Source organism: Argiope bruennichi, chromosome 4 (assembly GCF_947563725.1).
Source record: "Argiope bruennichi chromosome 4, qqArgBrue1.1, whole genome shotgun sequence".
NCBI lineage: Eukaryota > Metazoa > Arthropoda > Arachnida > Araneae > Araneidae > Argiope > Argiope bruennichi.
In genome coordinates this window covers 135,698,694-135,723,685 of record NC_079154.1, presented here as the reverse complement: position 1 = coordinate 135,723,685, position 24,992 = coordinate 135,698,694, and the positions used below count along the sequence as shown (strand labels likewise).

The 24,992-nt window shown below is 28.1% G+C and overlaps 1 protein-coding gene across 1 annotated transcript in view; it reads left to right on the top strand.

Moving 5' to 3' along the window:
* Window positions 1-497: 497 nt before the first annotated feature.
* Window positions 498-24,992, top strand: part of LOC129966465 (PDF receptor-like) — a 139,911-nt gene continuing 115,416 nt past the window's right edge. The window contains exons 1-3 of the mRNA XM_056080889.1: window positions 498-552; window positions 1,639-1,746; window positions 23,454-23,608. Of these exons, the coding sequence (XP_055936864.1) occupies window positions 498-552; window positions 1,639-1,746; window positions 23,454-23,608 (318 nt within the window). The remainder of the gene's footprint in view (window positions 553-1,638; window positions 1,747-23,453; window positions 23,609-24,992) is intronic.

Genomic DNA, 24,992 nt, shown 5'->3' with positions numbered 1-24,992 from the left:
ACATTTAACTGATTTATACCTCGGATACGGATGTGTAGAATCTCAGATTACTTTTTCATAATGGAAATTTTATTATAAATTGCAAAAAGAGAATGTTGTGGTGGTTCTAATCCACCACTCATTAGGTATTTAAAGAATTTCATAATATTTGAACACAAAAACTAGCAAAGTCATTGATTAACGAGACCTAGAACACGTGAAGAAGCAGTTAAAAAAAAAGTTCGTCTTAAGTTCCTATCAAAGCAAGTAAAGTTTATCTGACGACTCTTGGTCGTCGGGAATGGGTGCCGTTTGTGTTTTGCTGGAAGTAAAGCCATGGTGTTCTAAGCATTACATCTGAATTCAACCAAAAATATGTCTTTGTGGTATACATTGAATTAGAAGCTTTTGAATTACACTGATTAAGCACAAATTAGAAATTAAGGGGATTAGAACACTTCAACTTCTTCTTCCCCTGCAAGTTCATCCTCCTTCCCCGGGGGCACCTCGAAATGAAGATGATATGTGGTGTTTGGATCTCGCCACCCTGGAAGATACGCAAAAAGGAAGGGGGTTTGGCTCCTCCCATCGATGACAGAACGTACTTCTTAAGGAAAGGGTTATATCTTGGCCTGTGATTACACAACCACAGTTCCCGCCAGTATTGCGGCGGTCCGGTCATTCAGTATTTTTTATCCGTAGCTTTCGGGCGCGTCGGAAAGTCAGTGATATGACTTCCCCTACAAGTTCTCAGTCACGCCATGTTTTAAAAAACCAATTACTAGTAAACAGAAAGAATGTCTTGCCGTCAGCCAAAGTTAATCATATTATTTTTTTAAAGTATGACATGAACGATTTGCTTTAGGAAGATCGTGGTTGTCAACAGAAGAACTTCACAGTGTAGGGAAATATTACATTGAATTTTGCAAAAATGTCTTCATGATGATATATTGTTGTTGAGTATCAGAAAATGATAAATTACTAAGACGCATTTCAATTTAATTGCTTCGAAATTGACTACTATTGTAGATATTTTTGTAAATGAATCCATGTAAAAGCTTTTCGATATTACAATAAACAGATTTAAAGTATGTTGTGTGCACACCAAAATCATGTTGCTACAAAATTATTCAAAGCAGTAGCAGATTTTTTTTTCTTTTCAAATTTTTACAAAAATTAAACTTTTTTTATTAGTTTACAAAAAAAAAAGGATTTGAGTACTAATTTCAATTAAACTTTAATGCAATGAGAAAAGTCTTTAATGATAGGGAAGATTTATCAATTGAATTTCAATGCAGTGCGAAAAGTCCTTGACGACAAAGCCTGTCAGCTACATCTAAATGCAGTGTGCATGGTGTTTGATAATAAAGAAGATTTAAACTGTTGTCAAAATCTAAATATTACGTTTCTGAAGACTGTAGCATTTACATCTCCCTCCTTTATTTTGAAAATTCTTTTTAAAATTGTTTGCCATATTTGAGAGAGTGTAGTAAAGAATTGCAACATGCTTTGTTGATATAAAATATTTTTTGTAATATTTTTATCTAGGATTTTTAATTATACCTTAAATATAAAGACAATTAAAAAAATATTTTATTGTTTTAATGGCAATGCTTTGTACTGCATTTTTAAACTGACGAATCATCTCTTTAATTTCAGGAAACTACTGCAATCCAGTGTGGGATGGATTTTTGTGTTGGCCAGCAACACCAAGTATGTCGCTGGTCCATCTACCCTGCCCAGCGGAGAAAGGCGTCGATATCACTAGTAAGTAATCTTTACAGTTACAAAATCCAAATTTATTTCTTTTAGGATGTATCTAAAGTATTTTTGTTTTTTGTAATCAACCGCAGTGTAAATACAACAAAAAAATAATAACAGTATAAAGAATTATTCATCATGATTGAGGGTTTCTGGACCTCATTTTAACAGTTGGATAACATTATACTTTCTCGTATTCCTAGTATACAAAAAATACTGTAACGGCCTAAGACAAAAAAAATGGACTCGAGATTTGTGACGAAACTCCACGTTCTAGTTCGGAAAAACACATGTTTGGAAAATATCTGTCTATCTGTGACAAAGATAGCTCAAAGACGCTGTGATCCAGACAGATGAAATTTGGTATATGGTTCCTATACCAAATTTGAAGATGTCTATCAAATTTTGATCAAACTCCGTTAAGAGGAAGTTTATGTGTCCGGCTGTTCTCATGTAAGTTTAGATAGGAATACAAAATGAAGAGAGTTAGATAAAGTACTGAAGGCAAATGAAGCATTCACATTTTATACAGCTATTGAATTTTAAGCCAACTATAACAAAAGATTGGCCATCTATTAGTCTATACTTTTAGAAGCATGAAAAAATCGGTAACTTAAAAGCGCAATAACTTAAATATGCAAAATTTGGTATATGATGCGCAAGTAAAATGTTGGCATTGTGTCAAATTTTGGAGTTAATCAGTTGGTAAAAACACGTCTAAAATAAAAATCAGTTTTTATGAGAGAGTACGCGAGAAACGTATAGACGGAGCACTCCCACTTACTAGTATCTTTCTGTTGCTTCAGGCGTATAAATTCATAGATACGAAATTTCTAAATCATCAGCATTTGATAAATACCTACCACAAGGAAAAACTTCTCTCCATTAGAAATAACAAAAAGATTTTGCCGACTTTTGGAATTGTTTTCATTATAAAAGAAGGAAGATGAAAGACGATGGAGATGACGGACATTTTTTACAAAGAAATATGTAAGAAAATATTACTTATATTTGTTGATTTGCGGTATATTCTAAAAGGTTTATGAATAATACAAATTAATATTGCATGTGTGTGTACGGATAGTTGGATATTTCAGAACTCTTTCAACTCCCTGCGTGTCATTTCCTTGAGGAAAAAAAAATGTTCCGAAAGCGTGGTTTCTGAAACGAATATACCAGGAAAGAAAAAGAAAATGTGATAAAAGGTACTCACAATTTGAAGAATGCAGTATTTAAACATGCTGTTCATAATGGTTATATGTTTTCTTGTTAAAGTTATTGCGTATTTCTTAATAATCGAAATCATTCCAAATTAAGAATTTGAAGATGTTTTCTTTGAATGTGTTTGTTATTCCAGACATTTAATTGCTTTCTGAATAACGATAACAAAGGAAACGCTTTTAAAGAATGTTTTTTAATAAAAGAAGTTCGTAAGAGTCGGATGCTGAACTATTCAGATGCATGGTGCTTTCTAAAAAATAAAAACTTGCATTTCTTCAACTTTGAAAGGAATAAGTATTGAATTTAATATCGGATTCTTGATAAGTGGAATATATAAAGCAGAGATTTAATTTAAAACTGAAGTGAAATAGGAACATTATTATTGACTGTAAATTCCTGAAATTTGATTAAAAGTTTTATTAAAAATTCAGAATGAAAACATTGTGCTTTTTAAGTTAGAAATATTTTATATAAAATTTGTCTCTGACATAGTAACTTAAAATGAAAAGCCGAGAGAATAATAAAAAAAAACAATATTTAAAACTTTTATTTAATAGAAGAGGAACAATTCATTGGCGTTTCCATTAAGATATATTTTTATTATTTTTATTAATATACATAAAATGATTAAATTAAAAATAATTTATATTAAAATGACAAAATTATAAATAATATGCATTAAAACAATTAAATATATATGTATTATATAAGAGTAAACTCTGTTTATCGCTTTTTAATAATACTCTAGATTCCAAAAAGAAAAAAAGAAAAATTACCCTTTCTTAGAAAAGTTTGTTTATATTTCTGATTACTTTATTTTAATACCAAATTAATTGATTTTAATACAGCAAAATCTTTCCGGTGAAGAAATCTATTCTGCATAGTGAAATTTATGGTATGTTTCTTCGAATGTGTAATATTTTATAACACCTAATTTGTAAAAGTTGAGTATGCTATTTTTGTGTGTCAATTATTCATGTTAATTTCCTTTTAGTATTATTGAAGAAAATTTTCATTGGCAATGCTCCCAAATTTTATAATTAAAGTTTAATTAGTTTTTTAAATGTTCCATCCCATATTTAATTCATTTTTAGCCATTATATGAAGTAAGACCATAACATATTTTTATTTTTATTAACCAAAACTTTTTTTTCAGATACTGATCCAATTGTTTTAGAAAAGCAAAATTATGTGTCGAAATATACTGTTTTAACAGTTGCAACGTATTGAAATTCTTAGGAAGGATTAAATGTATCTGCTTGACTGTGTTATCATGACTTTTTGCTTTTCATAGAACCAAATCTGAAAAATTATTTTTTGAAATAGAAAAATAATTTTTATTTCCTGTCTCAAAGTGTTATGATAGAGGTTCTCAACCTTTTGTCCATGTACCACTGAGTTTTTATTACATTATCTTGGCGATGTAATTGTTATGCAAAAACTTTTATTGAATGTCCAAAATAATTGTAAAACGGCATCCTTTTAAATATTTCCTTTATTTTGATACATATATATGTAATGATATTTTAACTTTAATTTCAATTTAATTAATTTCCAAGCTTTTATCTTAATTTAGCTCATAATAAGCTCATTCTCTTATTTCGCGATCCAATTCCACTGTCTCTACTTAATTAATTCAAGAGAAGCTTTGTTAAACTGCTGAATCAGCTAAAACTAACTTCCCCACACTACGCGTGAAGAGATAAAATACCGCTGATCAGGCAAATTCTTTTTTAAAATCTCCCTGTGTTTCCCCTACCTTGTTCACGTGTGTAACGAATATCCCTATCGAAATCTCATAATACATTAGCACTGTGAAGAAATATTTTTCCTATCAAAATCATAGGTTATATAAGACCAGGGATAAAATATCCAAGAGCTTTGTCCTCATTCTTTTTCTGTGTCGTCCTGCGTGCTCATCGCTTGTATATATGCCTGCTTCTTCAAAATGAAATAAAACGACATCACAAAATTAAAAGTATCTTCACTGTCTTCAAAGTGCATTCTGCTTCACATAAAATAATGTTATATATATATATATATATATATATATATATATATATATATATATATATATATATATATATATATATATATATATATATATATATATATATATATATATATATATATATTACGTCTGTCACTTTTTACGTTTTGACACTTCTTATCTTTTAGTCTGTAGCAGTCTACACTATAGCGGCATCTCTATAGCAGACAACGCAATTCAAACAGAAAGTCTGTTTTCAGTCAATTCATACCACTCAATTCTTATGAATGATTTCAAGAAGATAATTTGGAATTGAAAAAAAAAAAGATATGAGTGCATTTCTGACAATACGATTAAATTTTTAATGCCTCTTAACACATTGAAAATAGAATTTCACAAGTATGCAGCCTTATTTTTAAATTCAAAATAATTATACTATACGATAGCAACTTGAACGTATGCTTGGAACTAATGAATATAATTCAATAAATCGAAAACGGCTATAATGGAACACCCATTTATCTCATTAATTTTAATCCACAACAAAACTTGATATTTATGACTCAAGTATTATTATTAACTTTTAAATGTGATATGTCGTTTATTTATATTTCAATATAACGTAAAAGTTTGGTCACTGATTTAATTTAATAATATAAACTTAAAATATTTTATTCTTTGATTATAAACATAGAATGTAATATCCATTGATACGTAATTGAAAAAAAAAAGTTATATATTTTTTATTCTTATTTATGTTTTACAAAGTTTAAAAAAGATTATGAATATTTACCCAGTGGTATTATGAACTGTTAAATACCAAAAATACAAACCGAAAAATGAAATAACGTTTCATTTTTCAAAACTTTCCATTTCATTTTTTTTATTATTTCCTTTTTCAAATACAATATTGTTAACGCAATGTAAAATAAAATATAATTTGAAATATTGTTTAAGTATCCCCAAAGCACAAAAGTTACTATCGATTTAAGATGACACATTATTCTTTGTTTCCATTTCATTTTGAATGTGCTAATTTTTCTGACTATATTTATTTACTGTAGAATCTTTTTCATTTGGTAATAAAATGCCCTCAATGATACCTGAAAAAGTACATTTACTTTATATTTAAATATATGTTTCTATAACTTAACTGTTTATATTGATGAAGCCAGCAGTAGTTATTGGAGTGTTTAATATCGTTGATTTTAATTTTCTATTTATTGGCCTTAATTAAATAAAGGAAATAGAAAATTGTAAAACTATGTAATTGTAAAATTAGAACTGACGTACTTAAATACTGTCCAGTAAATCTTACGAAATTTTGCATATATATATATATATGCGCATAAATCAAATTAAATGCCGAGTGAACAAGAATAAGAAATAGCAAGGGGTTGGGTGTCGAAGAGATTGCAAACTTTTTTTTTACACTTACTTATTAAAAAGAAACGTGCTCTTCTGCGTGCTCATCAAAATCCCCATTATCAATATATTGTTTCTTTTTGAAGTTCGCAATTTTAAGCAGTTCTTTCCCCCTTATGTTTATAATACATGTGAAAAATACATTAAAACTGACTTAACAATTCTTTTTAAAATAATGTCGTTATATCTCTAAGTGGAATTTTGCTTTTATCAATCATGAGCGAGACTTCAATTAGCATAAATAATGATTTAAAATTCTACAATAATATATTGCTTAAGTTTTTAAAGAATAAGAATCAAGCCAGGAAATTAAATTAAAAGGACATGAAAAAATATTTGAAAAAAATTGCACTTTTGTTTAGATGCATATATATTTAAATCTCGCATAGAATACACTCGTAATTGAATAAAAGCAGCTGAATGGATGTCACACTTTACTCTATCCATCATATCCCCCATTAGTGAATAGTGAATAGTTGCATTAGTGAATAGTGAAAACGCTTCGCTCTAGATTTTGGCATATTTTAAACACGAAGATATCTCAATCATTTAAAAGATGACATCAAAAGAATGATATAATCACGCGTTCTTGTTACAAAATTAAAATAAATTAGAAACTCAAATTCCCCCTCCCCTAAAATTTATTTCCGTATTCTATTACATTTAAAAACATGGTACAGAGCCAATATTAAATTTTTGGTACTATAATTCAATAGATTTTATAATCTATTTAATTCTGTCAAATCGTTAGTGGCCAATGTAATGGCTGATGATGTAGCTTGAGTACTAGACCGTAATGATGGAAGTCTAACCCTGTTTTCTTTCCACTTCCTTAAAAAAAGGTCTACAGATGATTTCTTTCTCTCATCTAGAGTTAGCAAGGTAGATTTAGGTATTTTCTGATTACAGGAAAATCTTTTAATCCTTCTTTACAATAGAATAATTCTTCATCATAAACTGAACTTGACAAAGAGAGTGATAATAGACCTTACTTCAATGAGCGTCGTTTTGAATTCATCGCATTACTTTAGGCTACTACAGAGTGGAGATATGAATCTTGATGATGACCATCAAGAACTGACCATTATCTATATCAGCAAATAGCAATTATTCAAAATTATTAGCTTATCTAAATTCACCTAGAATATAATTTCAGACAAGGAAGTTTATATTCGGCACTAAATTTGGTGTGGTCTAATGACCGAGCTTTCTAAATTAGCTGTAATTTGTCAATTTTAACGAAGTTAGGGTCTCTGATTCAGTATTAGAAGTTTGCGTTTCACATCTTTCGGGACGATGCGTAAATGTGATCTTCTAGGAAACTACGTCTTCTTCAGTCTGATCAGTCTTAAGTATACTAATTGCTTACTTTATCAAAAAATAATTCGACGATCTAGTTCATCGTTGGTACGCTAAGACATAAGATAGACCTTAAAAAATTCTTGAAGATTCACATTGGCAAAATAAAATAAGCAGAAAAATAGCAATAACCTTGACTAGTGAGTTCTGGTTCGTGCAAATATATGAATACAATACAAGGTACTAGTTCATAAAAATATTTATACATCTAATACTTTTCGTAAATTTTTAGATTCTTCAACTTGTCTAAATGTATTCATTATCATTTTGTCGTTTCAGTATTTAGTAGTATAAAAACAAAATAAAATATTTAGAAATCAATCATTTCAGTAATGTATTCCCACTGATATTTTAGAAAAAAGTTAAGAAATTATTATTATTCAAATAAATATTTCAGTACCAAATTAAAGACAAAGTGCACCCCAAAATAAAGACAAAGTGCAAGAATGCAGAAAATACAAAACAACGCTCAGAAACAAAGACAGCTTTGAGCTATTAATACAGTTCTTCTTATGTCCAGAGTTTTTCGGTCGATATTATGCTCACTTTTCGACGAGGATGTTACTTATTTCTCTATCCGTAATCTAAAAGAGACAGATAAATCCAACGGTTGCACAGTCACTTGATGATTACTTGAAAAGTATCAGATAAATTGGTTTAAAGAGGATCTTGACATCAGCGTAATTCTGATGAATATGTTCATGGATTCAGAAAAGCAACTTTTTATTAAATATATATTATAAGAGAATAATTACATTTAATAATAAAGATAAACATCTTGGTTAAGTTTTAACTTAATATTATATAGCTATTTCATATTTAAATGATACGAATTATGTGTTTTGTTATTTTTTTTTTTTTTTTTTAGTAAAGAAATGCTTTAAATAATTTTTTTTGAAATGCAAAAATCTTCTGCAAATGAGTTTAAAATAAAAATAATGAAAAGGCAAAAATGTTAGAATGGCCTTACTGAAAAGTCTAAAATAATATTTCAAAACTTTGTTTAAATCAATTTATTTTTAAAAAAATTTCATTACAGTTTCTAAATGATTTTTTGAAAAAACTATTTGAATTTAAATGTATTTAAGCTGCAATGAGTATTCCGTTCAGTTTATTTTGTAATTTTCGGCCTATGCTGAAAATTAATTTCATAATTCGGCATTCAGTTGAGAATAAAGATGAAAAAAATTTGATTTATAAGTTCTTTATTTTATTTGAAAGAACTGCATCCAATTTTTAATTAAACTGAAATTTTATTTGTGTTATAAAATATGACATACTTAATATTTTAACAATATTAATAATCCATCAAAATTAGATGCATAATTTGCTATAAAACACATCTTCTTGGGCAATTGCATTGCATTCCGGAATAGAAGCGCCCAAGAGGAAAATAGAATAACTGAGCTATTATTAGATCTTCATTATTTAAAAACGATTTTTCAAAAATATGTTTCATAAAATCATTACAAATATCACTTTCTGTATATTGTTTATCGTGCATATTAAGCTTATTTGTGGGTTCATTCTTCGAAAATGCTTTCTTTGACAAATAATAGTGGATTCACATTTAAATTGTTTCTAGCACCTTTAATAAATATTTAAACTTCATTATCCATTCATTTTTACATCATTCAAATATAGTTATTTTTGTATTCAGCACTAAATAGGGCCAAAATTCAGAAGTATTATGTAGAGAAATTCAGAAATAGCGTGTATAAATACATAGTATATAATAATTTTCTGAAAGCTCACATCTGCATAGCGCAACGTGTACGTGATGCTGACATTTATTAAAATGAATAGATTATCGGGAAATGAGTTGTTAAGAGTATTGACATATTTTATTATTACTGATACAAACAACTATAAAACATTTCACATTTGTGTGTTCTTCAGTCTCGAGCAGACGGATATGAGAAATTAATAAAATAATTTCTATCGCCGAAAATAAGAAACAAGCCAAATAAAAGTTTTTAGAAAGAATTTAATTTGCCCGTAAAATTTCATTCAATCTAACGGCATCAAATTTATAAAGAAAGTGTTCCATTTGGCAATAATTTATTTATTATTTGGATTAACAAACCTTTTCTTTAAGAGCCTTTCTCTTAAAATTGGTTTTCATAAGCGTTAAAACGCACTAAATAAACCGAAAGCAAAGAGCTGGGAAGATAACCCTATAGCCTTTTATTAAGGAATATTTTAATTTAAAACAGGTCATTTTTCCTAACATTTTAACAACCATTTCTATATACATCATTTTATATTTATTTAATATTAAAATAAATATTTTAAAATCATATTCAATTTAAGTATCAAAAGGTATTATTATATATTAAACTATGTATTAAACTACAATAGCATCAGTCGAAATAGTTTTGACAATATCCCACTCAACACCCACACATACATTGTAAAATTTAGTTTTCGCTCTAGGAAAAATGAAAATTTTGTTGTAAGTAAAAGTGTTTTCTTGTTCTACTCATAGCTGAAATGTATAGCATTTCTGTATATTCATTTAATTCTAACACATAAGATCTCGTAGTTCATTTCACGTAAAAAAGTTTGCAATTCGCAACAAATCAATACGAAGATATTTTTTGAACTGCATTATTTCTGTGTGTCATGTAAAAAATGTCATTTTCAATCCATTCAATTTTGTTTAAAATTATTGTTTAATACATTTACTGAACAATCTAATAAGCATACCTAGATAAAAAAAAGTACAAACACAATTTTATATTAAGTTGTTTGGGGATGAAGTTGCAAATGTTTGTCTCATTTTGGCATCTTCTTTTAGAATCGTAATGCACAAGATTAAAATTTTATGAAGAGATTTTTTATGACTGTTCTACAAATCTATTATTTAGGAAAGGGAATAGTTGAAACGAAAGTAAAAATTCTTGCTACATGATCAACAGCCCAAATAAAAAGCACTGTCTGTAAAAGAACCTGGAATGTCAGAAAGTGAAATATACATAAAAAAAATGTCGATATATGCTTTAAAGAAATTTTTGCTACCTACGAAAATTTTCTCAGACTACTTTTGAACATCATTTCTGCCTTAAAGAGGATGCTTTCATTGGTCTTCTTTTGGGGTACCTCCAGTAAGGATAACCACTGTCACTTGGAAGATAATGATTCTGAAACTCTAAGGGTGATCTTCTTCATCTCTTCAGAATTGAAATATTGGATCTGTCTACGAAAGGAAGGCATTCAGATCCATCAAAGCATCAAACAATATTTTAAAAAATCCAAGATTGTCTCTCAAAAATAGATCCGTCTCAAAATCTCTAAGACCAGAATATGGAATAGAGAAACCACATGCACTGTTGCCAAGGTTTGCTTTAGTTAATTCTTGGCAAGATCTAAAGAGGAGTTTCTGAATTTGGAATGTCGCCTGTATTAAATCGCTTTCGTAACTACAATTGCATTAAATATTTGATCTGTGAAATTAGCAAATTATCGTATAGCGATGTAAATGTGTTTCATGATAACATTTTTTGCAAAAAGCCTGCTATTCAGGTCGAGAACAAGTATTTAGATATCAACATTAAATATTTTAAAAATAGACAGTTAGTCCTTACATTTTTAAAAAATAAAAAACAAAATATTATATATTATTTAGATGAAATTTCTTTGGCTGCAATTTACCATAATAATTCTATTAAAACAATTTGAAAGAATAGGATTCAATTTTTTTTCTTGTTATTGTTACTCAAAATTTTATCAGATTGGATTAATAATTACTGACTATAATAGGTTGCTTAAATCAATGGGACTGTTATACTGTAGTAGAGACATAATGCTGGCGTCCTGACATGAGGTAACACGTCTTCCCCGTGATCTGGGCGTCCTGTGTTAGAGTCCCTGTTTGGGCATGGTTGTTCTTCCGTTGTTCTATATGTGAGATGTGTGAATGTTCCTCCCTGTAAAAAGGGGTTGTGCAAGCGAATGAGTGATGCGTGAGTAGCAAAGTCGTACTCTTGTCCCTAGTTGGCGCCACTAAAAAAACAAGAGACGCTCCCCCACCGGCTTAAATCGCTGTCTTCGTAACAGCGGGCTTGTCCATGGCAAGTGCCATAAGAAACAACAACAGAGACATAATTAAGAAAGCGATTACAAGTACTAGTTGTCTTTATAAATAAGCGATAAAATAAAACAAAAACAATGTATATAAACAAAATAAAAATGAAAGGTTATCAAACAAATTTTAATTCAGAAAGGACAAAAATAAGGCTACATGCTTTTGCAGCTCAAATTAAAAAGAAAAAACGAAATATGGCATAAAAAATCATTGCTAGCTTATGTGAATTTCAGAATGGAAGTGGTTTTGATTGAATTGCGTTTCAAGAAAACAATGTCAAATTTAGGGAACAAGTAATCTAACTTAGGAAACCAGTTTCCTTATTTGAACTGATGACCCAATTTGTTTATGTTATTTTATAAAGTGAAATTCTTATAAAGTTAAATATATTGTTTCGATAACAAATATACTTCTAAAAAATCTACTTATTTCAGTAAAATTACTTTATTAACAATGTATATAAGTATATTCAATATTAAGAATTCTGGAGCTCCGAAAATGTATTGAATGTTGAGATAATCAGAAAATTACGTCGACAAAATCCAAATAACAGCCGGCGCACACATGCCTGCTCTATCTCAGACTTATTGCTTCACAGCAATATTTGCCTGTATAGTATCGACACCAAATAACAGTCCTTTTTTACTCCGTCACAATAAATCCTTTGATGCTGAAAGTAACGACGTTTGAAATGCAATAAAAAATTTCGAATGTAAGCAGTTACCTTCATTAGTTTAGTTAGATATTGGACTCTATAAAGTACTTTTGTGAATTATTCACCAACAGTTACGACACTTTTTAAGCATATGCATTAAAAAGCAAATGCACCAGATATCTTTAAAAACGAAATATGTTATTTTTTTTAAAAAAATTAAAGAATATAATTTATTTAAATTTTAAAATATTATAGGTGATTTGTTACTATTTTAATTTTTTTCTAATTATTCCATATAAATTTATTTAGAGCAAAACTGTGTGTAAGTTTGTAATTCCAATTAAAAGTTTATTTTTTAGAAATACATTTATGCAGAAGGCACGGCATTTTCCTAAGAATTTTGTGTTTTTCTAAACTAAAATTGACTTTTAATTATCTAAAAATATCTCGAAACATAAAATTTATATCCAGATTTCTTTGAAGTTTAATCTAAATCTTTATTACCAGTTTTATTTAATTTTCTCAAAGATGGAGACATTTTGAGCATTTCAAAGGTATTTAAATTTAATTAGAAAATAACTCTGAGAAAAACTATTAAAATGTACTTTTTTCTCTGAATCCTTCAAATATTCATTTAATCGAAGATATGTTTTATGACGCTATTTTAATTGAATATAAATATTATTTTGGTATTAGAAGAATAAAAAGATTTCATAATTTCGTCCATTTTTCACTATTCTCTTAATATCAAATTAAAGAAGAATGTTGCAAGCAATATTTTTAATCAATTTTAAAGTAATATATTTTTGAAAGAACATATTTTTCATGAAAGATTTCGCTTAAATATTTACTTCTTACCAAAAAAACAGAGAGAGAGAGAGAGAGACACTGATTGAGTACAAATAAATTTTAATGAATTGTTTTCAAGAATATTTGAAGCCGACTTCCTGCTGTTTAAACGATGCTTTTCCATTTGCAGTGAGAAATGATGCATTCGCCCACAAAAATCACACAAAAACTAAATTTAAAAAAGATCACAGATTTCAACGAGAACCATTGTTTAGTAGCTGAAATTCAAATATCAAATTTATACTATATTTATTAAGATTCATTAGATATAATATCAAATTTGATACAATATTTGTAAGTGTTAAAAGAAATAACTATACTGTATTAAGAATATACTACACTGTACTAATAGTTTTAATGGGACTACAGTATTCTAAAATATCCATATCATTCTTGTAAAACTTAAACAACACCATTTATATAATGTAGTTACCATTATATAAATATTACCATTCGAATGTTAACATCTGTATGAAACTATGTATTTCAAACTCAAGCTAAAGACGATTAACGAGGGAGATATTCGATTACGATTTTGCAAAAGCAGCAATTGGTGATGCGGCAACAAGTATTATAGTACATAGTGATATATATATATATATATATATATATCAGAACAAACTACCCAAATTCATGATTTCTTGAACTAAGAAAACGTTGTGAATTAAGCCATTAAAGCCAATACGCAACGAGGAGAATGAAATCTCAATTTCAACGTAAAATAATTTCGTTAACAGGATATCGTAGATGGTTCCTGATTGAATAATATGAGCCATTTATTTTGAAAATGGGGCAAATCTATTTATTGTTTTTGCGAGATATTTAAAGGTTTGCATGTCAATAAATTTAAAAATACTGGTAAGTATTAATGGATATGTTTATATATATATATATATATATATATATATATATATATATATATATATATATATATATATATATATATATATATTGTGGTATCAGATAATGTAAGTTTATAATCCAATAGTGTTTACAGTTCTGACTAAAAACATAAAAAAATTTATTATAACTAAATGAACTTGCCTCACTTTCAAAATTAATGAATTATTGTAAACGTTCATTTGATTGGGATATATTCTGGTTGCATCAGCCTTTTTTTTAATAATAAAAACAAAATAATATTCAAATATTTATAAATATTTAATCATTTGATAAAAAGTGAAACAAAACAAAGAATATTTTTGTAGAAAGAATATTTTGTATTTCAGTTTTATTAAAAATTTCAATGAAATTATACATTTGCAGTTCATACGTAGGTATAATTAAATTGAATTTTATTAACATTTTAAAACATCATGACATCGACATTTGAAAATCATCATGATAAACAGGAGGTATATATGGTAATGAATCCATCATGTCCTTGCATTTTTCAGATGCAATAGATCTCCTTTTTTCATACATAAAAGATAATTTTATATTTCTGAAATTACTTGGTCTTCCTCATTCGCAAATCGATAATTTTAAATTCAGCGTCTCGTTCTATCGAAGTTTTGTAGAACATTTTGTATGGTGCATCGCTTTTAAATCTGATCCAGCATATAGTTAAACATTTCACGGTTTCTCCATCGGTATTTTTATTTCTTTTTAAAACCGCTTTCTAAAGAGGTTGGGTTGAAAATAAATATCCACATTTCATTTCACGTATTAAACATTTATTACATTTTAGACAATTTCGTATTACTTTATAGTAATCCTGGGGAATATACAAGGAACTGGTTTTCCGGATTGCCAGTTCTACCACTCCAAAATCACGATAGTTCGGTAAAATTGAATGTCCGGACAACAAAGATTTGTGATCAATGATATTTATTTCATTTTCACTGGACTGAATAATCGGTGTTGGAAGTAAACACATTATTATCGAAACACAAAATTAAAATATGTTTTTTATTATTTATGAAATACTATACAACCACCGATTTACATCATCAAAGACAGATAGATAGAAACACCCTAGATTTCAGACATGATATCAAACGGCCACATTTGCTTCACTATACAGCAACCGGAGCTAAATTTTGCCGTAATATATTCGGTCAAAAATAATTTCAATCTAAGATGGACTTGCACCACTTTCAAAATAAACAGATTTTCAATACTGTTAAGAATGAAACTTCCATCTCCAAAATACTAAAATCTATTTTTTTTTACTTTTAAATTGTTTACGCATAAAAAGATCATAATGAGTTTTATCTACAACTACCATTATCTCTAATTTTTTTTTTTAAATGGACTTTCAAAATAAAAGAATCATATGAATGTATTTTAAAATCATCTTTCATTTGTTCCCCCCCCCCCAATAAACATTTTCCAGCACAAGTGGTATTTAGAAAAGGAAAAAAGAATTATTCTTTTAAGCTTGTAGCAAGATGAGATTAATAACTACAAATGTTAACCTTTTAATAAAAGCGACAATAATTTTGTATTTTTAAGCATTAACTCTGTACGAATGCTTAAGAATTATTAAGATATGTTTCAAGAACAACTTCCAGCGAAAAAAAAATTTATAATATCCATTAAACTTTATTCTTTTATTTAAATAGGTCGTCATATTTTTAGAATTAATATTCATTGCACTGTCATGGTATGATCGCTCACATAAATCTTTAAATTATCGCCGCTTTCGAACATGTCGCCTTTATATTATTTTTAAACAAATGCGCTTTATAATTTTGCTTAGTTTCTCAGTATGCACAGAATAAGCTAGGGTTTAAATAGAACGCAAATCAAACTATTTCCTAATACAATTTGTTTTCCACTGTCATCGTTCATTAAATGGTAGATCTAGTTAGACTTTTCACAAACAAATGTTTAAAACTTTTACTTTCAAATATTAATTTTAGGAGAGTAGGAAAAATTCATGAATATTGGCATACTGTCATTGCTTTAAGACACAATTTGAAATTTAAATGTCAAAAGCTAGTACTCATGAGTTAACGAATATTGATGTATTGTTTTTACATTGTCGTTGCTTTCATATGTGCTTACGAAATTTAAACGTCTAAAACTTGAGTTGACATAATTCCTATGAGTTGCAAGTTTCTAATTTTTCTAATCATTCTATCTCAAAATTCCTCCTTTTCTGTCAAAGCGCCTGTTTTTCAAAGTTAGGATAATTTGTGCAGTCTCTTAATATCTCTTTGAAGAAATGCTCACTTGAAGTGTCCCAAGCATAACGTTGATATTTGCAAACACATTTATTCCGAGATGAAAATAGGATCAGCGGTGTTTTTCAGATGTTATGTGGAAATAAAAACTGTAAAAGCGGAGTGAAAATTATCCTACAGTACTCATTGAATTTAAGGGAATGTTACAAGTATGCTAACAAAGGCAGTGATTAATGTTCTTTACCTAAAAATCATTGATTTTTAAAAATTAAATGCAATGGAGTCAATTCTTTAGTTAGAATACATCACACCACAAAAGTTTGAACAATGGAATCTTCCAACAATGATATCAAACACAACTTTAGCACAATAAAAATTATCTTTCAGTAGATTTATAACATTTTTTTAAAACGACATATCAAAATAGATTTAGAGAAAGTTTCAATACAGAACACTTTCATGCGAGTTTTTAAGAAACATAAATATAACAAGCGTCTCTTTAGAACTTTCTCACATACTCTCTCCAATTAAGGTCAATTTATGTTTTAGACGGGTTTCCCCCCAACCATTTGAAACCAAAATTTAGTGCAAAATTATAGCCATAAAATTACATAGCAAATTTGATACTGCGTTTTTCAGTTGTCTCATTTACATGCTTTTCAATGTGCAATTCCTTTGTTGGATTTGACCTAAAATTCAATAGGAATCTACAATATAGATGTTAAATCTGTGTATTTCATTCCATCCTTCTAGCTCTCTTCGTTCTGTACTAGTCGTGTCTACTTATATTCAAACAGCCGGATGGAAAGAATTGATCTTAATAAATAAAGCTTAAAATCGGTAAAATTCGGAGATTCCATAAAATTTCGAATTCGAAAATTTTGGCGATAGAAGTAGTCAAAAGTACAATCGATCAAAGCAACAACACTCTCATTAGCATAATACCCCTATAATTTATAGCTATATATACTTCTTATAATTTATAGCACTTTTTAGAATAATCTTATAAAAATATTTTTACTGGAAAAAAGTTTACTACCATCATTAAGAAGAATTTGTCTTCTTAAAAACATCGTCAGAACTCACTGAGTTTGTCTGATGTTTTGAACCCTTTGTGGCACCCTACAGCAATAATTAAATCAACGAGATTTCTTTGGGGCAGAAAGTTATCCGTACCAAAACTATTCATTACACTCCTTCTCATGTTATGGTGAATTAAACCATTAGCTTTCAGTCGCTAATCATTGATTTTTTTGTCATTTTTTATGCTTATGCTCAAATTATAAATGAACATTCCTCGAAATGAACCTGTATAAATCAAGACTTTTTATGCGATCTCTATATCTATGTTAGTCTTTCATTAATTTGGGGATTTTTGTTAGTTTTCTATGCTTTTCTGAGAGACAAGAAAGAAAGAATACACGTTTTATGTCCGATAAGTCTTAAAATCTGCGTTAGTGAATATTTTATACCATTTCCAACTTCATCTACATTGATTCATTTCCACACATTTAAATGTCAGACATCCTTTTAAGCTTTGAAATCATCTAATAAACCGTTCAGATTATCGCAATTTTTTTACGGAGGAATTGAACTTTTTTCCTCTCTGTTTTCCCTACTCCTTTATTCGTCCTGCGGGGAACTCAAATAAGAGGCTGAGAAGGTCCCAAAATAGCGATTGGTTCTCGTCGCACAGAAATGGTATGGAGTGACTATCACTTACTGTTGACAGTACATGCCTCTTTCGAGAAGTGTTATATTGTGTCCGGTGAAGGTGGTAAGCACGAATTTGGAACTTGTTTACAAACTTTACATTATTACAAAATTCTTCTAACTTGTAAAAATTGAAAAACACAAATGTAGTCACTTTGAACACAAAAAGGTTTCGAATACATCTGTGAAGATCTGATTTGAGGCAGTTTACACGGATGAATTAGATTCACGTTTATCTTTTCCTTTTTTGATTTCACTGCTCTTCGAAGCCCTTTTGTATTTTACTTTCCTTCAGTATCTATGTCAGGGTGATGGTCCCAACAAACAATGCTTAAGTAAATTCGTTTTTTGAAACTGTATTCTTTGTCCAGTGATAAAATGGTTCTGTCGAGATGTTCTGTTATCCAACTTGTTTGTGAACCGATTATCTATTCATGTGTAAAACAAATAGAAATTTTAAAAATATTTTTGGTTAATAAGCGGATATAATTTCTTAGCATTATTCATTCAGCAAAACTTTTCTTCCAAATGTTGAACGTTAATTGCTAAATACTTTTATCTCTATACTATTCTCATTCGCAGTAACTTTCTTCCCAATTTTAAACATTAATTAATAAATAAATTGTTCTTTACGATAATAGCATTTGAAATTTTGGAAGAAAATAAATATTTAATAAATTTTCTTTATGGCTCAGTTTGAAACAATTTTTATTATTCTATTATTCAAGCATTAAAATGGAATGAAAACAATTCATTAATAGATGAAAGGCTGTCTAATAGAAATCCGTATATATATTTAATACTTATTCCGAATATATTTCAAAATGGTTTAAATTTTTCATTTTAACAATTTTAAAGTAAATATTTTATCTGAATGGTCTAGACAATCTTCCAAAGATCGTTCTCTGCGCTATCTAAATAACATTTGTACATGTTGAGATAATTCATTAAAATTTAAATACAGACAAAGGAATTATGAAGAGAATATCAAAAATGCCATATTTTTAAAAAGTATAAATATGGCATACATATTAAACTTTCAGAAAAATTGCGGTGACTATTACTAAGCGCAGACTCTATATTTTAGAAAGACATAAAATGTACCATTTCGCATATAGCTTCTGCTTATAAACGACTAAAATTTTAATAAAGAGTATCATTTTATTTAAGGAGCTTTCCAACACTTGAATTCTCTTTTTTAGTATTATTGAATCGCTTGTGCATGGTCGTGTTTTCAGACGATGATAATTTTTCGATCATGCTTCGTATAAGAGGAAATTGTCAGATAATCCGGATAAGATTTATATTTCAGATCGGTAGGATCAGATAGGATTTATATTTATATGTCAGATTAAATGTTTCTGTAGGAAACAATAGACTGAAGGATTATATTTATTTTTTACTTCAATTTTAAAAAACAACAACCAATGATTTAAAATATAGTTATAAAATCTAAAAAAAAATTATTTTTAACCAACTTAATAAATATTTACAATAATTTACAATATTTCATAATTATGGTTCAGAAATGTATACAGTGTTTTGTGAAATACGATTTTAAACAAACGAAGTACTGTAAATCATATTTAAAAAATTAACTTTACATATTACATATTTTTTTAAATATAATGATTGGGTCTAATCTGTAAGCAGAAAGAGCACATCAAGCATAGAATACACCCACTAATATAAATCATCCCTAGATACAGTTTCATAAATATTAATTCAATATTCCATACAAAATAATTTACAAGAATATTCAAATTCAATTCTTTCCATTTTAGAATGTCTTCAATAGTAAATAATTTAAAATAACATTAATAATTTATGGAATATCGTATTACAATTTTGCTATATTTATATCTAAATATATTTAAACTTATGTAATACGATGAAGCTATTCAACTTTATGACTAACATTTCCTTTCAACTTTTATTCTAGAAGCATAGTTCTTTGAAATTTAAGTTAAAAGTTGCATTTTTTAAAAACTTTACAAATGAATTTAAAATTTAACTAATTATTGGTATTTCGAGGCAAAAAAGTGTTGTTATCTAATTCTATATTAATTAATTTATAAAATCTTTGACGAATTTAAATGTTCTCCATAAAACTTCAACTATATTTTATGAATGTGTGCTGGCTAGTATTTAAAATATAGCTAGTATAACTTTTAGATATAACTAATATAGCTTTTAATATAGCTAGTATTTAAAAATAGTAGTGAAACCCTGAGCAATGCGGACTGTTTCTGGTTTGTGGAAGTTTAAGATAATTTAAGTGCATTATTTATAGAAAGGAAATGAAATGAATACATGTAAAATAAATTTGAAATATGAAGAGCACCAGGAGAACCACATATTCCTTTTTATTATTAATGAAGATAGAAAAAAAAGACAATATCTTGAAAATATTTTTAAAAATAAACGAAGAGTGAAATCTCAGTTTTTCAGAATTCAATACTCATAAAAGGACTGTTTCACACAATTTAATTTGCAACTAAACATAACCTAATATTATGAAAAAATAAGGGTGTTTCCAGCGAAATGCTTGTGAAATTAAATTAAATTTATTTATTTAAAATTTTTTTAAAAATTACGTTATTTTGATGAAAACGCTAAGAATCAAAAAGTTTCACATATATTTAAAAAGTTAAAATAGTATAATTTCTAATTTTTTATACCAATTTGTCAATCACTTAAATAGTAGCTGCAGTTTTATACTCATTTTTTTAAATTAAAGAAATTAGAACATCATTTTTTTTTCTAATTTTTAGTAACGGAAAAAAAAGTTTGGAAATGATTAAAACTTAAAAATCATTAGTAAATTATTTATACTTTTATATACACCAAGAACAAGTTCTATTAAAAATTATTTTTTTTTGTGATATTACTGTTATAGAGAAATAATTTGAATTATATAATCATTATTATTTATTACTCGTGGGACTTTAATTCTATCCTAATATAAAATGTTATCCTTTTACAATTCCATAAAGTATCAAAATACCACTTCACTAATGAAATTACCGATACTTCAAAGTTGAATGGATGATTGAGATTTTGATCTCAATCATCCATTCAACCATGATCTGAATCATGGGTTTTAAGTGTTGAATATCTTTGCAAAAGGAATATTTCATTATCCAGAGACATTACGGAAGGTCCTCAGAAATTAGAAAAGGCGTTTCAGCTGAAACTGTTGGACGTGATCTTCATTACACATGATTTCACGGCTGTATTTTAAGAAGAAAGTCATTCATTAGTTAGGTCAATAGATAGAAAAAAAAGACTTCCTTATGAAAGAAATCGTATTTTAAATCCGGAATCATTCTGGAACACTGTTTTGTTCTCCGATAAGAGCAAATTCAATCTGTGTAAAAACGACGAACGATATAAAGTGTGGTGGGAAGTTGGAAAAGAACTAGATCCTAGGAATACCGTAAAGACTATTAAGTATGCAGGTGGACCCGTCCTTGTTTGGGGCTGTATGGCAGTAGGAGGAGTAGGAGAACTTGTCTTTGTTGATGGTTTTATAGCTAGTATGGTATATCTTGATATCTTAAAGAATAAGTTACAAGGAAGCACCGACAAAGTAGAACTTGGGTCAAACTTCGTCTTCCAGCAAGACAACAACCCGAAACATACTGTGAAAAGAGTCAAGTTTTATTTGTTGTACCGCTACATGCAGCAACAACAGAAGCCACCCCAATATCCAGACTCAAGTATCATAGAAAATTTATGGGCTCAGTTGAAAAAATCTTTCCATAAACGTGATGTGTCCAGTAAAGAGGATCTAAAGAAAGTTTTAATAAAAGAGTGGGAAAAATTCGGTTAAAACAACAAAAAAGCTGATGGAATCCATGTCTAAAAAATTGCGAGCTGTGATCCAGGCAAAAGGATTTGAGACTAAATATTAATTTACTATTTTTATGGAAATTAATAAAGGTGTATATTCCATTTTGTGGTGCAGTCTTTTCCCTAAATGTTATATTTATTTATTGTTTTTTAAAAATAAATTCAGCTTCGCGATTCCTTTCCTTACTCATTGAAAGTGGAGGACAAATAATATTAACAGTAAACAAACGCGATTTTCTCGTAACAAAATGCAGCTTGTTAGGTAAAAACATACGTAACACGTTTAGGTGTATACTCAATTTTGTGACTCACTGTATATATTCAGAGATATACCTAATAATTCGAATATTTAAAATTCTATTTCAATATTTCTGGACTCAAATAATTAATTTGTATTAGAGAATTTATTTAAAAAAAAACGAGGGAAGAAATAATTGTTTCATTATTAAAAATACTGAATTTATTCCAGCGTAAATAGTTTCAACTACAGTTTGCAGTCAATTAATTGAAATTATTCATTCAATATTCATTTTTATGAAATAATATTGGCTTCAAGCGCTTTCCATCCCACATTAAAACTCAGAATGTTTAAAAAGATACGTTTCTCCGTTAACGCCAAAAAGAAATACAAGTCTGTTAAAAGTTAAAAATTCTTTGATAAAAAAAATAAGCAATGGGTTCTTACTTTAAACACTGTTTTAAAAAATCAATTTAGAAATATGCTAAATTTAATTATTATTATTGTTAGTTAACATTATTATTAGTTTATTAATTATTATTAATTTATTTAATGAGAAAACACAAATTTAGATAATTTTAAAGTTTGACATTCTGTTCTTTTATAAGCGATAAACCGGTTTCATCACATAGAGGTTTGATATATAGCTGGAAAAAATTTAATTTATGTCATTTCACCTAAGAAGTGTTGTTTTAAATTACAAAAATTATCTTCAGAATATTTCTTAAAATTCAACACAGCCAAAATTTTGCTTCAAAACATTTCTTCACAAAATTTTGGTAAGAATTATTGCAAAATAAAACTATCACACTGTAGCAGGAATAAAAATCGAAATTTAAATAATGTGATGATTTTATACATTATCATCCTTATCTTTATGAATCCATTTGAAATTCAGGCCTCTATTTTAAATTTTGAATATTTTTCTGAAATTCCTTTATACTCCTACATGAAATAATCCTTTAAAACTATTTTTTTAAGAAAGAAAGAAAATTTTCAATTGCCAAAAATATCCAAATATGTTTGAAGCAAATTATATTATTATGTAAAATTTTAATATACGTATATGTTTTAGGTATTTCCTATAAATTTTGTAAATTTCTTGAAGTTTCTCCGAATACTATCACTGAATTTAGTACTGATATTCTATTTACAATCAGTTGTTATCAAGTGTTATGCTTCTTTTACAGAATTTGCAAGTCGTCAGTGTGAAGTCGGCGGCCAGTGGGCGGGGCACCCTGAGAAAGAGAACGTGAATGGCTGGAGCAATTATTCCGATTGCTTCACGAAAGAGATAAAGCTTCTTCTGGATAAACTGTACACGAGTTCCGAATCGGATGTTCAGGTGAGAATCACATTCAATGTCTTTATATTGAATAAAGAAATCTCTCTCAGGAGCACCTCAAATATGGAGATGAGAAGCTTCCGGAATGATTGTAGGCACCTTTAGGACTGAACCTGAGTTCCCATCAAATTGTAACCACGGTCCAGTTATTCAGATTTTCGGGCCGGAGTAGTCATTTATGATAAGAACCGCAATAAAAAACCGAAAAAAATGCATCAGATACTAAAAAACAGAAAACAGAGAACCTTTGGAATCTGGCCATGTTGATAGTCAAATTATGCGTATCCCAAGGATCCTTGTGAGAATTCCACTAAACATTGAACATTTAGTTACATTCTAACCAAGATTAAACGACATGTATAAAAATATTGGTAGACAATCTAGCCAATTTTTTCTCCTGCACGAAATGTGAAAAGAAATTATTTTCTGAAAATTCTCGAAAAAATATAGAAGCTAATTTTATTTAAATTTGGGGGGGAAAAAATCATTTTTTTAACTTTGTTTCACACACACAAACAAAAACCATTTCTTATCATTTTATTAGATGAAAAAGTTTCCATGAGAACAATTGTCACATAACTGAAGTTAAATTGTTTTTAGGAAATCTCAGATTAGTTTCTATTAATACAGCTAATTTTTTATTGCAATTTCATTGGCTGTTACTGACGAAGCTAAGGACTCATAACGTTTAATGATAAGATATATACATATGCTATGGTAAATGTGATTAATCCAGCGATTATGTATAATTACCGGTGATTGTTCATAATCACCGCTAAACTTAACGAATAATCACCGGTTCAATCGCATGTACTGTAATAGATACATTTTTTGAGATAATACCTATGAAGTAACAGCATGTGATCCCTTTTAACTACTTTTCTGCGCTTTAATTACAATAATTTCTTCTTCTTTTTTGCTTCAATCGTGTGTTTGTTTACAAAGAATTACAAAAATTTTATTTATCTCATTATTTTGATACATTAATTTATATTTCTGTTTACAAAGTATTAGTCAATTTTTGAAGCACTTCATTTTTTATACCAATCGAAAGGTTAGCTGGAAAATAATTTTTTGCTCATTATTTATGAGGTTGAATATTTTCTTAAATCCTTTCTTTTTTTAAAAGGAAACAAAATTATGAGGTTTATTTACCGAAGTGAAGCGAAATGAATTATAAATATCTTTAATGAATTTTTGCTTCTAATTTGAAGGAATCGTTACATTATCTTTATGTCTTCTTGTTAAAATTTATTTATTTTATATTTCTTATTAATAAAAATATTATTTCTTGCGTTGCAAATAAGTAATAATTAATTTTCATTGGAAAATAATTAAAAATGTAATCTAATAATACGATAAAAACATGATTGCAGATTTCAAT